This window comes from Penicillium cosmopolitanum (genome assembly GCF_028827165.1).
Source record: "Penicillium cosmopolitanum strain IBT 29677 chromosome Unknown utg000006l:49.0-5199605.0:1.0-5204138.0, whole genome shotgun sequence".
NCBI classification, from domain to species: domain Eukaryota; kingdom Fungi; phylum Ascomycota; class Eurotiomycetes; order Eurotiales; family Aspergillaceae; genus Penicillium; species Penicillium cosmopolitanum.
This window is the reverse complement of record NW_026622676.1, coordinates 1,561,624-1,578,246: the sequence shown is the minus strand read 5'-3', so window position 1 is coordinate 1,578,246 and position 16,623 is coordinate 1,561,624. Positions and strand designations below refer to the sequence as shown.

Sequence of the window (16,623 nt, the reverse complement as noted above, 5' to 3'; positions counted from 1 at the left end):
TTTGACATTTCGAATTTGATCGGCTCGAAATTCCGAATTCCACAGATCTGAAATTTCACCTATCAAAAATCACTCAACTCGAAACTGTTGAGCCGCATCGGTGACTAGGAGGGTGACGCTTACACTAGGCATGGTAGTTGAGTAGCGTCACCCTCTTTCGGACTACATTGAGGCTCTGCCCCGCCGATCGCCGCTGCAGAACCTGAAGAGTCTCTCATTCCTGGTTTATTATTATCAGATGCATCATTTGTTCATCCTGATTTCCCCTCATCCCCTCATCCCCTCTTCTTCGTTGTCTCCCCCGATCTCGGCCCCCCGCATATATGGTCTCGGCTGACGTGGTACATACTCACACTCACACTGACACTGACACACTCACACACAATGACTGACTCGAGATTGCCACTCGGACAAGACAAGACTAACCCGAATGGACTCCACTAACTGAATACTAACTGTTTCCAGTCTACTCCGTACTCGGCACTCCGACCCCGACTCCGCCCTTGTTAACAGTGTTGCCTGCAGCCCTACGAGGACGCGGGATCCTCGGCGCATTTCCACGGTTCGCCTTCAGGGCGTCGCGGCTTTCCATTTTCATACCATTGGCTTTATTGACACTGGAATTAGCTTGCTTACTGCAATACCACTCTCTTTGACTCTTTCTTTTCTCCTCCTCTCTCTCCTCCTATCCTCTAAGAGTTCCCTCGGTCTACCGCCCACCACTGGACGCCTCGCCTCCCCCTTCAAAAACCGATCTGCACTGACCCACCTCAGCCAGCCCCCCCAAGGCTTCGAGAAAATTCATTCTCTCCTTCGATTCTTCTCTCACGAAAGAACTTCATATCTTTAATCTAGTCACTCTCATCTCTCTCATGTGGTATCAAAGTCAAGGACCGCCCCCTCCAGGCCCTCCGCCGCCCTGGAGCTATCAACAACCTCCTCCTTCGCAATGGTCCCCGCATCCCCCGCCTCAGCCCTACGGTGGTGGTCCGTACCAAGGACATCAGCGTCCTCATTCTTACTCTAACCCGCCTCCCCCTGTCCCAGGGGCCTATCCTCCAGGGCCATACGCTCATCACACTCCGTCCCCTCAGCCCTATGGACACAGTCCCTCACCACAGCCCCCTCAGCCTTATGGTCACGCTCCCTCACCGCAGCCTCCTCGGCCCTATGGACACCAATCCTATCCATCACAGCCTCATCTCGCTATACACCAACCTGGTAGAGACCACTCCCTTTATTCATCTTCCCCACCCAGAAGAACTCTCATCTGATTAGCTACTTCCAGGTGCCCCCCCGCGCAAACTCGCCGAACTTGCCGCCTCCGCCGCCGCAGACCCTGCAGCATTTCGGCCACGGGGCACCATCTAACTACCAGTTCCAGTACTCCGCATGTACCGGTCGCCGCCGGGCGCTACTGATCGGCATTAACTACTTCGGGCAGCCAAACGCGCTCAAGGGCTGCATCAACGATGTCAGCAACATGTCGACGTTCCTGCACGAGCGCTTTGGCTACCGCCGAGAAGATATGGTCATCCTCACCGACGACCAGAAGAATCCAATGAGTCTCCCGACCAAGGCGAACATCCTCCGGGCCATGCAGTGGCTCGTCCGCGACGCCCAGCCCCACGACTCCCTCTTCATCCACTTCTCCGGTCACGGTGGTCGCACTCCCGACTTGGATGGCGACGAGGACGATGGCTTCGATGACGTGATCTACCCACTTGACTACCGTACCACGGGGCACATCGTTGACGATGATATGCACGCCATCATGGTGCGACCGCTGCGTCCAGGTGTGCGTCTCACGGCGATCTTCGACTCATGCCATTCCGGTACTGCTCTGGACCTGCCATATGTTTATTCGACCCAGGGTATCCTGAAGGAGCCCAATCTGGCCAAGGAAGCTGCCCAGGATCTATTCAGCGCCATCGGCTCGTATGGACAGGGTGATCTATCCAGTGTTGCATCCACAGCGATCAACTTCTTCAAAAAGGCCGCGAATGGAGGACAAGCACGTGAGCGCACTCTTCAAACGAAGACTTCACCCGCCGACGTGGTGATGTTTTCCGGATCCAAGGATACGCAGACTTCGTAAGTAATCCTGTTGACTAAAGATATATTTAGTACAGCACACTGGCATTGTACATTGTACATTATGCACTGTACATCATGTAAGTGGCTGAGTGAGAGTGACTGACCAATGACAGGGCGGATACCTTCCAAGACGGCCAGGCGCGAGGCGCCTTGAGCTGGGCATTCATTAAATCGCTAAAGCAGTGGCCGCAGCAGAATTATTTGCAGCTGCTTAATACGATCCGGGCGGAGCTAGAGGGCAAATATACGCAAAAGCCGCAGCTGAGCTGCAGCCATCCCCTTGGTAAGTTGAAGTTGATGAACTGCCGTGCAACCGACGGGACTCGGGCTGACCGATCCGGCAGATACAAACCTGCGCTTTGTGATGTGAGATCTTGAAGTTCTCTACATTCCAGCATTAGCATTATCATTAGCCCTAGCACTAGCATTATCACCATTCAGCAGCATTGTAGTTTAGAAACGAGCGCCAACGAGCAACGATTCATGTTCAAAGTTCCTCTCCTTTCCTTCCAATTCCCTCCCCTCTCATCCATCCCCTCTCTCTCCATCGCGGGGATATCCACCTGTAATACCCGTAACACGCGATCCACCTCCTCCTCGGCCTGTGTGCAGCAAAGCAGAACTCTGGTTTGTCAGGCGCCCGGCCCCATCCCATCTTCCCCACCACGAACACTGGGACTGGGAGACTGGAAGTTCAGCGCTCGGAGGATCCCAAGACATCGGCATTGAAGGGCCAAGAGGGGGCCACCAGACATACACCCCCTGGTGATCCTATGGTACCTACCCGTGATCCGTCCTGTACTCAATGGGAAGAGCTCTGGATACGAGTAATCCTCACATCCGGGCCGTTCAATCTCCCACGCGCGAATTTAAACTCCACTCAACAGCTCAACCCTTAACTCAAATTTGCTAGTTGCGCTACACTATGCCAGTGTGGCTTTGCATTGCCGGTGAGAACCGTGAACGGAGACCGCATTGTCCGACGCTAGAGTGGAAAAAAAATAATCGCGCGATCCCATTTCCCCCCTGAGACTCGGATCGGGCCAATCAGCGGGTGACGGCAGAAGATCTCCGGTGGGAACGGTGGATTCTGTTCTCTTTTTTTTTCGTGTTGGCGGGGAGAGTTCCCACGGTTTTGTTCGGAGCTGAGAAGCTGAGTGTGAAAGGAACGGGAGAGAATTTGGAAAAGAGAGAAAAGATGGGTTGGGTGGGGAGATGGAATCCATTGGGATGGATTGGGATGGGGCCGGGAGAGGAAAGTAAACCACGCCATGGATGAGATGGATCGCGCGTACTCTGTGTCAGATTTAAGACATTATAGAGTGTGTATGGAGTATAGTGGTAGGCTTGGTGGGTAGAGGGTCGAGTTGGGGAATCTGGTATGGATGGTAGAATAGGAGTAGGAGTTAAGATCTGATAGTAAAGGGATATACTATAAGTAGTAGGAGTATACTACTGACTACTAGCAACTAACTATTCATATTGATACTTGTACTATGCACAAGGCATATGTACATCTCCGGAGTCATATCCAATATCCAATATCCAATATTAAATCATAAATCCCAAATAATACCATCTGAAACACATTACATCGTGTTACACGGGCCGGCGCCTGGTAGCTTGAGACTAAGTACGATGTCTTGATCCACTTTGGTCTCTTTGGGAATGTCCTCTCTTTCTTACCACTGGCACTGCACCGCGCTTTTTTCTCATAGCTTTTCTTTTCTGTCGGTGCTCTTTTCTATTTTGATTCCTTCTTCTTACACCTCCTCACCTCACCTCACCTCACCAGGACTGCCACCACCACCACCATCACCATGCTGTCCTCCAACTCCTCCTACTCCTACTCCTCCAGCGTCTCATCCTCCGACCCTCATCTTCCCTATTCCTCCCAACAGGCCTCTACCGTCTCACTCCCCGCTCAACCCAGACGCACCCCCATGGCCGTCAAATACCCAAGATTCTACGCCACCCCGATCGACATCGACGATGGCCCTAGCACCCCACTAGAAGTCTACGGCTTCGAACAGCGCGAGCCCTCCATCATGGAAAAACCCGGCATGCTCCGCCGAGTCTCCTACGCCCTCGACGACATCAAAGAGGACTTCTCCCTAAACCTCGACCCCGCCCGTTCAACCGCCAACAAAATCAAGCGTCGCTCAACCCTGCGCTTCGACGCCAACTTCAATCCCGGCCAACGTCCCGAAACTGCGGGAACTCAAGTACACCCCCGGCCCCCGCGGTCGCGCCCGGTGTCGATTATGTCCGTGGATCCGAGTCCCGCGCCGCAGCGCAGTCTGAGCCGTCGTCTTTCGCGCAGATTGTCTTTCTTTTCTAGCAAGGGCTCCTATGGGAAGCCTGCTAGTATCTCTTCGCCTAATCTGATCGGCTCCTCCACTCAATACGCTAGCCGCAGTCAGACCACTTTCATTTAATTTACCTGGGTCTTGGGTCTGGTGGGGGCCGGACTGGGCTGAGGAGAGGACCTTGCGACATTCTATTTGAAACGGAAGAAAATCCAAAAAAAAATCATGGAAGAAAGGGAGAGATCGAGAACGTTTCGACTCTTCTCTTCTCGACGAGACGAGTCTGTTCAGTCGCAAAGCAACGCTCACCTCGATAAAAATTATTGCGACCTGACTTGACGTTGCCGATCTCCCCACCTGCAGCGACGATCGATCCAATATATACACATCCCGCATATGGAGTTTGGTTTTTAATTGTTTGTTACCTTGACCTTTGGTTTTGGTTTTGTTTAATGATGGGCTTGGTTTCGGATTTGGTTTGCTCTGGTTTGGTTTGGTTTTGGGGACATTTCTTATTTTGCTGTGACTTAATCATCCCCTCCTTTTGTCATTATATCCACGGCAGTTCATACGCCTTACTGCGTCGGCATTTGTATTTACCTGATTTGCGTTTTTGACAGGGTTCCCTTTTTTCAATTAATACTGGGAAATATTGCGCATAGCTTGGCGTTTGGGAAATCAAATCAATCATTTATTATTTACTCTAAAACCTCTATTCTACTCTGTTCTAGTACTCTGCATCAGATCTTCCCTACTTCTCTTTCCGATCTATCTAGTATAAGCATAAAGTATGCCCTTGACGACGCCTTCCGCGTAACTGCAGGTGTAATTGGCTGTCCCAACGCCACACCGGCCACGGGGCGTTCCCCAAGCCTCATAGTGGTGGATCGACGTGCGTCAGCCATGCGCGACCTCCGACTCGAACTTTCGGGTTCGGGTAGTCTTGGAGCTAAAAATACATTTTCTTTCCCGTGGAACCGAAACCTGTCCATACATATTCACCACTACCGTTGATTCTTTTAAAACTGTCTTGAATCGGTCTTGTATAGCGCTGTAACGGTCGCGGAATTTATGAGACGCGCAATTGAATCGTGTGCAATGCCGGATGCCTAAAATCACTTGAGCCAGTCACGCTGTCGCTGTCGCTGTCGCTTCGCTAACTATTTCCCACCCCTCCCTCCACCCCTCCGCTGGCAGTGGCTGACCCCCACTATGTACTGTATGCTCCTTGCATCACTGCGCATGAACATTGCAGATCAACGCTCACACTCGTCTGACTCCACTCTCTCCACATCCCGTTAGGCTCGAAGATCTTTGATACCGGTCTCATTCAATCTGATCTTGCGTGATCGGGGGGGAATTATTTTCCTGCGGGTCGGTCTGAGGTGAGCCGTTTTGATGTCCTTGCTGCCCGCCCGCATGCCACATCGGGCTATTGGCCTATTGGGTCAGGTGACGAGATAGTACATACACCGCTAGAATTCGATTTAGTAGCTCAGTATTGCGAATATTTTCGGGTCGCCCTTCCATGGACGCGTGGATTTTTCTCATGGATTGAAATGAAAGCGTGGAGAGCGGAAACGGTGGTTCTGCACCCTAAGTCTATACTACCGTACTCCAGAGGCACTCTCACTCTCGTCTGTCTTGGCCTAAATGGGACCGAAAGAGCCTCATCCGCCTTTCTTATGATTTTTGTTCCATTCGAAAATGAAATGTCCGTCCGTAGAGTTAAATCACAATGCAAATATAGTAAAAGGCCCTTCAAACACGACGACAAGTAAAGACACAACAAGCTCCCCATCATCCATCTTTTGGGGTCCGAAGGGCTAATGACTATTCGAATATCATCAGGCGCAAGGTAGTCGCCTAGGCTATCTACGATGGCGAAGAGGAAGGCTGGTCGTAGGAGCATTGTCGTTGTTTTGTTACAGGAACAAACACATGAGACTGCCCAGAGACTATCCGGCAAATATATGGGCGTAGATATATGCGTGCTTTTGTTCAGGGTATTCAGAAACGCATCCACGCTGTCCGAAGCTGATGGCGCAGTTTTCAAGAGAGCGAGGAATCTGTTGATGATTCTGGGAGCGGGAAATCGGAGTCAGGGCTTGAAAACCATTTGCAACTCCAGGTCATTCAAGTTATTGTACTGTTGATCGAGGACTCGGAGGGTAGAGAGTTGATTGTTCTGAAATCAGACACTAGGAGGAGAGAAGTTGAAGTGGAAGGAAGGGAAGTGAATTTTGGAAGGAAATATAGTATTCCTACAACTGGGCAGAGGAAGGTGCCTACTGGAAAGTGGAAGGCACACACGAAAGAATTTGAATGAGAACATTATTGCGAAGGAGGAAGATACACCTGAGCACAGTACTACTTAGCCTGAGGGGATATCCATTGATGGCTAGAAATAATGTTAACAAATCCAGGCCTCAGGCATCAAGGCTGCCATTTGTCCCTTGGGGCTTAGATAGGCAGCAGCCTCAATCTTTCCTTTTCACCCCTTAGGCCTCAGCTACTAGGTAACCACATAAGAATCTTGTCGGCACAAGCACATAACACAAAAGTAATTTTGGAACGCTGGTGTTTCGGATGATCCCCCTTTTCTGCCGATACAGCTGCAGTTCTGTTGTCGAGCGGTGAAGCGATTAAGATCTAAGAGCAGGGCATTTTTTTTCTCTGGAACGCGGTCAACCTGGGAATTCCCTGCCCTAGTAATTCATTCTTCCTTACACCAAATGCTATGAAATATACCACAAGGGGGATTTCTTGACTATCCCATGCTGGAGATGACGTCAAATCATCCTCAAGGTCCTGCATCGGACTCTACTTCGAACCCGAGATTTCAACAAAAGCAACGCATAAGTCACACCAAATCGCGAGGTGGCTGCTACACCTGCAAAAATCGTCACGTTAAGGTACCGAGGGTCACATGATATTTTGCAAGCCTTATGGCTAATCCTGCCAGTGTGATGAGGCGCGGCCAGTGTGTGGGGCGTGCTTTGTCCGACGTGATGAATGTCTGTTCCCTGATCCAATCAATACACGCGCATCAACCCGGAGGAGGGTGGCTCCTGACGCCCGAACTTCGAGCTCTCACCCGCAGAGCCCCCAGGAGCTGCAAATTCGCCCTCTGAATTTCAATGCTTCCTTTGCCGAGACTGCTCAACTGCAGGGGGCGAAGGACGACTTGAATATGCAAGATCTCAAACTCCTACAGCATTATATCCTACATACCTCAATGCGGATGACTCTAAATCCCGAGAAAGCTCTAGTGTGGAAAATCATCATTCCTGATATTGCTTCTGGAGCAGAATATCTGATGCATCTGCTCCTGGCATTGGCTGGAGTCGATATGTTGACAAATCAATTGAATAATCCCAATTTAACCAAGGACAACGACTCATTGACTCGGTTAGTCATAAGTCACCATCAAAAAGGATTGAAGGGATTCCAGCAAGAAATTCAATCGCATCAAGAATCAAACTCCGAAGAGTTGTTGACTGGAACATTCCTAATCAATGCATTTGCATTTGCGTCCCTCCGGGTAGGAGATTTGGCTCCCAGTGACAGTCCTGTTGCGACAACGGATGCGTTGCATGGCGCTCAAGAAGCTCCTGAATGGCCTCGATCTCAATGGCTACACTTAATACGAGTCTCGTTCTCACTCGGGGGACAATATTGGATGCATCTCCAAAGAGGTCGATTGAGATCATTATTAGTATTTAACAAGTCCAATGATGACTGGAAAAATTCCATACCAGATTTGGTTCCTCTAATGGAGTTTTCCAAAGGCACTTTATCAGCGAAATTCGCAGCTTTCTCATCAAATGCCATCCAAGCTATATCTGATCTCCGAGCATCCTCGCAAATGCTGAAAGCGACCATCACCCCACCATCTGGCACCCCTGATTCTGGCTCAGGTGTGATGAACCCTACTTATTGTCAGAATCAAGATAACGCCATTGACGTCGTGGAAACAATGTTCATGCGCATCTTACATGTGCTTTGTTTACGTCGAACAGGAGCACAACCTTCCCCAGAGCTCGAAATTCAGTCCGAGATTGAGGATGCAGCAATTGCATCGTGGCCAACTCTTGTTGATGGTGGATTCATTTCGTCATTAGACTTAACGGGTCCCTTTGACTCAGCTCAAGGCCTGTCCTTGGCTATTTTGGCACACCTTTACCTGACCCTTGCACTGCTTGACAAGATATGGTACTTTGGGGGTACTTTTGATACGGAGATCAGAAAGATTGCTGCTACTATAGTCAATCAGAGCTATGATGATGGGATTGTCGCACTGATGAAATGGCCCATGCATGTTATTGAGCAGTGATATCCCAATTTGAAGGGTTGAGTATCACTTTCTTGGGAGTGTTCAAAAAAAGGTAACTTTCAACTTATCAATGGATTCATGAGAGAGGTTTGTGGTCGTAATCTACATAGTAATCCATTTTTTCTGACATGACGTACTGGGTCATGGACGAAATCGCTTTCTTCTTTCCCATAAACCAGGCGGGTAGTATCTGAAGCTCTATTGCCTTGGGAGATAAAGTATCTCGTCAGAATCCACAGAGCCTTGTTACCGGGATAGAGCCTCGACAGATAATCTACCGATGGTGGCCTGAAGATGGAGGGGTATAGATTGTGATGAAGTTTAATTCAAGTTTATTCAATGACCCGCGGATCAAACAGGACCCCTCTATGATTCTCGTATTTGATCCTCCAATTGGTGGCTCCCGCCTTTCGCAGATGAAATTAGAACCGTGCAAGGGTGGAATACGTTCATCGCGACCATCGCGAAGAACATCAAAGCGCCGTCAAAAACATACATGAATACCTCATGGCTAATCAAATAGCCATCATTTCCCTGTGCATATTCCACAAGACGGAAGATTGACCTCACAAGAATCAAAATACTGGCAATGTATAGCCCCCAAAGAACAGATTCCCAGCTGCGAACAGTTTTTCCGGAACGATCTCGTTGAATTCCGAGAGTTCGTTGAGTGTGTTTTGAGCGAATACGCACATGGAAGACAACGGATGTGATCACGAAGATGGTGAAGAAAAGGAGTTGCACACACAGGCCGCCGATTGTGACATGTTCGCCTGTTGTCATTGCGCTTATTGTGCCGCTTGCCATGATTCCTCCTCCTAGAAGAAAACTGTTAGCGATGCTTTGAAGTTTGAGACAGTGTGTGTGTCACATACCTGCAGCTTGCATCACAAATGCAATTATATCTCCCGTAACAAAAATAATTGTTAGCCACCGCACGGGCACTATGCTGTAGCTCTCTGCACCGAGATGCATGATGAGCCTCCCAAGGACCATGTAGATAGATACGGCGTAAAGTGGAGGCGCTAATAGAATCAAGAGAGTTTGGATCGAATAGATAGGTATACTCTTCGAATTCGAATGTGCCGCGGCTCGTGCAGAATACCCGATTATCTGGACTATTGTTTGAAATGATTAGAAAATAAGAATCGTGATGTCAAAGCGGTAAATTCTCACAAATTCCACCCAGAACGAACGCCGTAAAGTACCATGAGCGGCTTCTTATAAGCTGGTAGATATGGTAGGCAGTCGTCAAGGCAAACAAAATAACAAATATAACAGCACCAACGAGAGAAGGAGTGTATCTGTAGAGTTGAAACTCATAGTATTCCCCACTTGTGTCGCTCATGGTCGATCGCGATGTTTACTTAGGTTGAAGAGCGTAATGAGTGTAAATCGCCAAAGTAGGCGAATGGATATTCTGGCAGGTTAATCTTCCAGTGACAAGAAAGTGGGAGATAGGAAACTTTTATATTTAATCCTCAGTCAACGGTCATACAGAACGGTCATACAGCAGATTCTCGCCCCTGGGCGCTGTTACCAAGGATAGACTAATAAGATTTTAAGATTTTTAAGTCCCGGGCTGCCTAATCAGGATTAGCGTTGAGAGGCAGGGATCGGGAAACCGAAGATACGGGATATCCGCGGATACGAGAATGCGAGAATGCGAGAATGCGAAACTGGTCAATTACTGGAAAGACCCACCAATAGTTACCCGGATCCTCGTATTGGTTTTTTCCTAGCTGCCTAAGTGAGCATCACACCCAATAATGGATAAAGGAGCCGTCGCTCACTATAGTGATTCATCATTATTATCATCAAGTTGGTAACGATGAATTATGATAACTTCACCATTGGAAAGGGCGTAAGGATTTAGGCTGCAAAATATTGTACAATTGAAAGATCGGGATCTATATCGACAAACTAAAATACAGGAGCCTTGAATTAACCTTCGATTGAGCTCTTTTCGAAATTGTGGATTAGTGATGATCTGCCAAAGAAACCATCAGATATTGCCGAGAGAGATCTCAATTAAAATGATGAACGATAATTCCAATTCCTTGCGCAATCATAGTCTTTCGTTGAGGTTTATCCAACTCCCATTATCCTGTTGCATTGGTTTGCCGAAACCTGAAGGGAAGACATCGCCCGCATGAACAAAATGAAACATTAACTGCACAATGCACATCGGTACAGCGTCAAAAATGTACATGTAAACTTCATGACTTGCAAGATAACCGTTGTTTCCCTGAGCAAATTCCACAATGCGGTAGACGCATCTCAAAATAATGATGACGGCAGCTCCGAATAAGAGCTTTATCAGAGACTTCCAGGTGTGCTTTCCATATTCGGGTGTAGTGTATAGCTTAGCAGAGTACTGCATCCGCTTCCAAAATACCAGGGAAATAGTCAAGAAGAAACTGAAAAAGAGGAGTTGAGTAAACAGCCCAACAAGCATAATTTTCTGTCCCAGATTGGCCATATCGGGCTGAGCCATCATGCCTCCGCCACCAGCTTGCATGAAGAACGAGATAATATCTCCGCAAACAAATATTTTCGTAACATGATTAGGCGGAATCATGCTTGCGTCGGGTGAGTGGACAAAATTTACTATACGACCATAGATCATATAGATGGTTGCGGCATATAGAGAAGGTGGAAGGATGATAAAGAGCGATTGTATGATATAAGGCCCAAGCTCGAGGGGTGATTTTGCGGAAATGAAGCGGGCAATGTATCCAACAGTCATCACTAGTAGTTGTTAGTAATAAAACAGGTACGACTTAAGGTATACGTACTTATAGCACCAGCTACCAATGAACTATAGAACCATGTCTTTTTTTTTATCATCACTATGAGATGATAGACAGCACTGACTCCAAAAAGAGCAGCCATTACGATAGTCGCGCTTTGATTAGGCTTGTATTCGTAGATTCCATTGTCGCTGGTAGTGACGCTGTTTGCCATGGTCAAAAATTTTTGAGATACGATTTCAAGTTCTTCCCGTAGTTTGAATATGGCGACGGCGGAAGATATTTATACGCCTGTCCACGGGTATTCTGTGCTATGCGAGAGTAGCCAGACAAAAATAATATCTAAAATCGGCCAAGTGGCCCAAAATTCATAAGAGAAGATAAAACAGGACACACATTGATAGATTATTGCATGTGGATACCGATGAACAGTTCTAGGCTCCACTTTTACTGTTATTATAGAGGCTATAATGTATTGCGGGAACGAATTGACTTATCTTCAGGATGCACTGGGACTTCCATATGTCATGTTCTACAAGATGTGTTAATAGCAACCATTTGAGCAGCCCATGAGTGGGAGACTTGTCATGACCTTGGAGGATGGAAGAGTAGAGGAAGATGCTGTGCTCATACCTCGTGAATATCTAGGGCCGAAGCAGGCTTCCAGACCTGATGTGGATCGATAGCATTTGGCCCTGCGGCAACTTAAAAATTTTGAGAGTGGGGACGGAAGATTAATACGAGAATCCGAGAGTATTACCGACGTTTTACCGATCCATGACTAGATAAACATGCCCCCTGAATTCCCAAAATCCTGGTATTCTGCTGTCAATTTTTTCAGGTTGGCACTTCGGCATAGAGATTCAATATTTATATTTAAAATGCGTCGGCGTTAATTTCATTTATTTTCTCTTTCGCAATTTGCTTGCATCATATTCCCACTTGTATACGGCTCCCGCTTTTTCGGTTAGGCATATGTGCTTATGGTAACGGAAAAAAGAAGAAACGAACAGGCTGCAGTATAGATCAAGTAAACTAATTGAGTGTTCCAATTCGAAAATGCAGGAAGCAAAGCGTTTTGTTGCTAAAATAAAATTTTGTTCCACTAGTTCTGCATAGTGGCAAATGGGGTCTACGAGAATACGGAAGCAGCAGTACGGAGGACGGGAGATAGAATTAGAAAGAAAATTGGATACTGGCCCACTTAAACCTAGGTATATCCTGGCACCATTTGTTTTCGTGTTTTGCTTCACACTTGGAACACGGATCTACATGAGCTCGTCGCGGCCGAGGTGGAGCAAATAGTACCTGCCATGAAAACTTTCAAGCTAGGCGAATAGAATACGTCGTATTCTTCTGTCTAAATATATTTTTATCGTTCCAAGGTTTGTGACCCCGAGAACCTCAATTAATCATAGCAGAGCTCACCAAGCAAGGAGACAACTTCGGGACTCTCAAGGGTACAACCAGGACCAGGTAAAATCTACAGATTGAGGCTTCGTCGAGTATCTGAAACATGATGCTGTGTCTTTTATTTTTGATCGCACTGTTCCGCGTAACATGTGGTATATCCCTTCTAGAGGAAGAAGGCTTTTATGATGCTTTCCAGACGCCCCCGGCTGGATCTCGTCCAAAATTCCGTTACTGGTGACTACTTCTTTCCATGAAAATATTACAAAGACTGACTCTTGTTAATAAATCATAGGATACCTGACGCCAGCATTTCCATTGAGTCTATTCGGCGCGATATCTCCGACCTCGCCGCTGTGGGCTCAGGAGGCCTTGAACTAGTACCCTTCTATTTTTACGGCAATCCAACCAACTCCCAAACCCCCACCGATTGGGAAACTTATGGTTTTGGCATGGAGCCCTTCGAAACTGTTTTTAGGGAAACCCTTCAATCTGCCGTTAGCAATGAATTGCTATTTGACTTTAGTCTTGGTGCCAGTCAGGGCCAGGGGTCACCTGTCAAAGCAGGAACTGACGGCCTCTCCATCCAACTGGTAAGGAGCTTCTTATCGTGTGAATGCTTTTTGACCTGCTGATCGTTGCATAATAGCAACTCGGTGTTGAAAGTGTAAAAGCCGGTACTATATTTTCGGGGCCTGTTCCTGAACCGCAGAACCTGACAGGCGTGTTACAGTCCGGAGGCGGCTTTATGCACGGGCTGTCAAGCCCCGACAAAGGTCAACTGATAGCAGTTATAGCTGGGAAAGTCCTATCCGGTATTTGACGCCAAACATTTTATCATAGAATTGATTGGTTGCTGACCATTCAAAGAGCATGGGTCAAACGAATCAGATGCTCATCCCGGGTTGATGTACTTGGATGAATCGTCGATGGTCGATTTGACCCACCAGGTAGACAACGGAAGACTATCCTGGGATGCCCCTCAGGGGAATAACATGTGGAAAGTGTTCTCATTTTGGGAAGGTCACACAAACCAAATATCCTGTTTCAATGGTGCGAATGGAACAACACCTATCGAGAGGGGCTCCTTCGTTGTGGACCACTTTAGCAAAAAGGGAGCCGAAGTGCATACTAAGATCTTTGAGGAGTATGTCTTGAAAAATGAAAGCACCAGGGAAAGTCTGAGGCTAAACGGCAACTATGGTGTGTTAAGACCCTCAAATCTAGCGAGGCAAACAATACTTACAAAATCAATCAGCCTGGGAAGACAGCATGGAGCTGCTTTTCGCCCTTCCATGGACGCGTGGATTTCTAGAGCGCTTTCAATCCATCCATGGATATAGCCTCATCAAATACCTACCCCTGCTTTTCAATACTGACAATTCCTTTGATGCAGAATCTTCACCGTATTCGGAAGAGTATTCGTACGGGGATTTGACCGAATCTGGAACTAGCATTCACACTGTCAGGTTCAGAGAAACTCTGAGTGAATGTTATCGAGACTACCTCAGGCACCACACTGCCTGGGCACACTCCCTTGGACTTCAATATTCAGCTCAGCCATCCTATAACCTGCCTCTCAGTTTTGTAAGTGACACACCCTGGCTCGCACGATCGCACATTCTAACTTGACAAGGTAAACGAGATTCCGTTGGTTGACGCCCCGGAAGGTGAATCGCTTGGATTTGAGGACATTATAGATGCATACCGAACGCTATCTGGACCTGCACAACTGGCCCACAAAATTGACATCTCTTCCGAATGTGGTGCAGAATTCAAGCCGGCCTATAGCCAGACTATTCCAGAGGTGCTCAAATCCGTCAAAAAGTCATATGCGGGAGGACTTACAATGATGGTTTTGCATGGGATGGCATATAGTGGAGCGTATGCTAACACATCGTGGCCGGGATACCAACCATTTGGCTATCAAACCACCGATTCGTGGAACAGAATACAGCCCGCTTGGAAGCATATGCCGGATATTCTTGGATATATGGGAAGAACACAACATGTCTTGAAAATGGGAGTCCCGCGGGTGGATCTCGCCATTTTCGATTCAAAGACCAAGTGGGAGGCATCTGTCATCTATGACTCCAACAATCTTCAAAAGAGCGGTACGGGCACAAATCATGCTATTGTTAGAGAACAATGCTGATCATACTTCACAGGCTTTACGTACAACTTTGTTGGCCCCGATAATTTGTATCTTCCTGCTTCCCACGTCAAGAAGGGTATTTTTGCTCCAGAAGGACCTGGCTATCAATCCCTTATCTTTCTTAACGGAACCCTCATCAGCGATAAAACTCGGGCAAAGATTACGGATTTCGACAAAGCTGGTCTTCCAATTATCTTCATCGGGACATCTTGGTATACTTCACCACGAGCCACGAGCCAAGTCAAAGATATCTCGGGGTTGAATAGTTTCCTAGGAGATGGAGAAAATATCCACCATATTGTCTCTACCAGTCAACTGCCCGATCTCCTATCACGACTAGGAATAGTGCCGAGGGTCGCTTTTGTTGAAGCAACAGAGTCAATCTATTCAGTACAGCGGGTCCATCCCATTACTGAAACAAAATTTGTCTGGCTGTTCAACGATGGGAATCATTCTTCGACATTTGTTGCTGATTTCTCTGGTCATAAAGCCATGAAACCATTCCTCCTCAATGCATGGAACGGCGAGATAACTCCGCTCGGGAGGTACCAATTGACGGATTCTGGAGTTCGCATTCCACTGACTCTAAAGCATGATGAAACCATCATTCTTGCCTTCATGTCTTCGGAGGTGGAAAGCTCCACCTGGGTGACTGATGTTACCGGCGCTGTTGAGGAAGTGAAATTCACATCTGACAGACAACTTGTGGCCAACCTGAAAGGTTCTTCCACGATCGTTCTCAATAATGGCACCACTTACAAATTCAACGCCACAATTCCAAGTGCTACCAATCTGTCGACTTGGGACATTGAAATTGAGGACTGGCATGGAAATTCCAAAAACACTGCCTCCATTGAAACCTTGGTGACTTTGCACAAATTTTCCGGCCAGCACCTGAAGCCTTGGAAAGATATTAGCAAACCATTGGAGAAAGTGAGTGGAGTGGGAACTTACACTACAAACTTTACAGTTCCAGACATCCCGAATATCGGAGCCTATCTTTCCGTCGGACCAATCTTCAACACGATGCGTGTCTGGGTCAATGAGAAACTTCTGCCTACATTTCCTGTCGATAATGCAAAGGTAGATATTAGTGAATTCCTTTCGCGGGGGGAACAAAATGTGGTCAAGGTTGAGGTCACTACGACCTTGTACAATCGGGTCCGAGCAGATGCAGATAACCTTCTTGCTGTGGGTATGCCATTGTCGACGATAGCACCGACTTTTGCAGATAGTGAGAGCCAGGATTATGGGCTGTTGGGACCTGTGTGGATTGACTGGGTGATTGGAGAGAAACTGAATTTGGATTAGCCGATCATGATGTACTGGGTTTTTCGGCTTCACGACGAACCCATATATAAGTCTTCTTTCGTTTAGTTTCCTGATTTGTGCGCACTTCTGAAACTCTTCTAGGGCCATCAGAATGTTATTTGCTATATCTTTGGATACTTAATGTACATTATAGGGACATGGCCACTCTGACTCTGTTTTATTAAATCCAGTCGATCCTAAAAGTAGTAGTAGTAGTAGTAGTGGGAAGGAAAGAGGAAGGCACACGTAGGT

General features: G+C 47.4%; 6 protein-coding genes across 6 annotated transcripts; 4 read left to right on the top strand and 2 right to left on the bottom strand.

The window, feature by feature from the left end:
* Positions 1 to 323: 323 nt before the first annotated feature.
* N7509_005128 (caspase family protein) lies at positions 324 to 2,996 on the top strand (the record flags this gene model as incomplete). The annotated part of the gene is made up of 5 exons (XM_056629765.1): positions 324 to 341; positions 856 to 1,221; positions 1,289 to 2,094; positions 2,211 to 2,380; positions 2,734 to 2,996. 5 exons carry the CDS (start codon positions 324 to 326, stop codon positions 2,994 to 2,996), a joined length of 1,623 nt encoding a protein of 540 aa, XP_056489067.1.
* A 1,044-nt stretch (positions 2,997 to 4,040) lies between these two features.
* On the top strand, positions 4,041 to 4,535 carry N7509_005127 (uncharacterized protein; the record flags this gene model as incomplete). The annotated part of the gene is made up of 1 exon (XM_056629764.1): positions 4,041 to 4,535. The coding sequence occupies one exon, from the start codon at positions 4,041 to 4,043 to the stop codon at positions 4,533 to 4,535; it is 495 nt and encodes a 164-aa protein (XP_056489066.1).
* A 3,064-nt stretch (positions 4,536 to 7,599) lies between these two features.
* N7509_005126 (uncharacterized protein) lies at positions 7,600 to 8,742 on the top strand (the record flags this gene model as incomplete). The annotated part of the gene is made up of 1 exon (XM_056629763.1): positions 7,600 to 8,742. One exon carries the CDS (start codon positions 7,600 to 7,602, stop codon positions 8,740 to 8,742), a length of 1,143 nt encoding a protein of 380 aa, XP_056489065.1.
* Positions 8,743 to 9,108: 366 nt separating this feature from the next.
* N7509_005125 (RTA1 domain-containing protein) lies at positions 9,109 to 9,738 on the bottom strand (the record flags this gene model as incomplete). The annotated part of the gene is made up of 2 exons (XM_056629762.1): positions 9,109 to 9,560; positions 9,618 to 9,738. 2 exons carry the CDS (start codon positions 9,736 to 9,738, stop codon positions 9,109 to 9,111), a joined length of 573 nt encoding a protein of 190 aa, XP_056489064.1.
* A 1,072-nt stretch (positions 9,739 to 10,810) lies between these two features.
* On the bottom strand, positions 10,811 to 11,709 carry N7509_005124 (RTA1 domain-containing protein; the record flags this gene model as incomplete). The annotated part of the gene is made up of 2 exons (XM_056629761.1): positions 10,811 to 11,493; positions 11,541 to 11,709. 2 exons carry the CDS (start codon positions 11,707 to 11,709, stop codon positions 10,811 to 10,813), a joined length of 852 nt encoding a protein of 283 aa, XP_056489063.1.
* Positions 11,710 to 13,014: 1,305 nt separating this feature from the next.
* Positions 13,015 to 16,371, top strand: N7509_005123 (uncharacterized protein; the record flags this gene model as incomplete). Its single annotated transcript, XM_056629760.1, has 7 exons — positions 13,015 to 13,142; positions 13,201 to 13,498; positions 13,555 to 13,720; positions 13,776 to 14,108; positions 14,164 to 14,492; positions 14,542 to 15,019; positions 15,074 to 16,371. 7 exons carry the CDS (start codon positions 13,015 to 13,017, stop codon positions 16,369 to 16,371), a joined length of 3,030 nt encoding a protein of 1,009 aa, XP_056489062.1.
* Between the last annotated feature and the right edge of the window lie 252 nt (positions 16,372 to 16,623).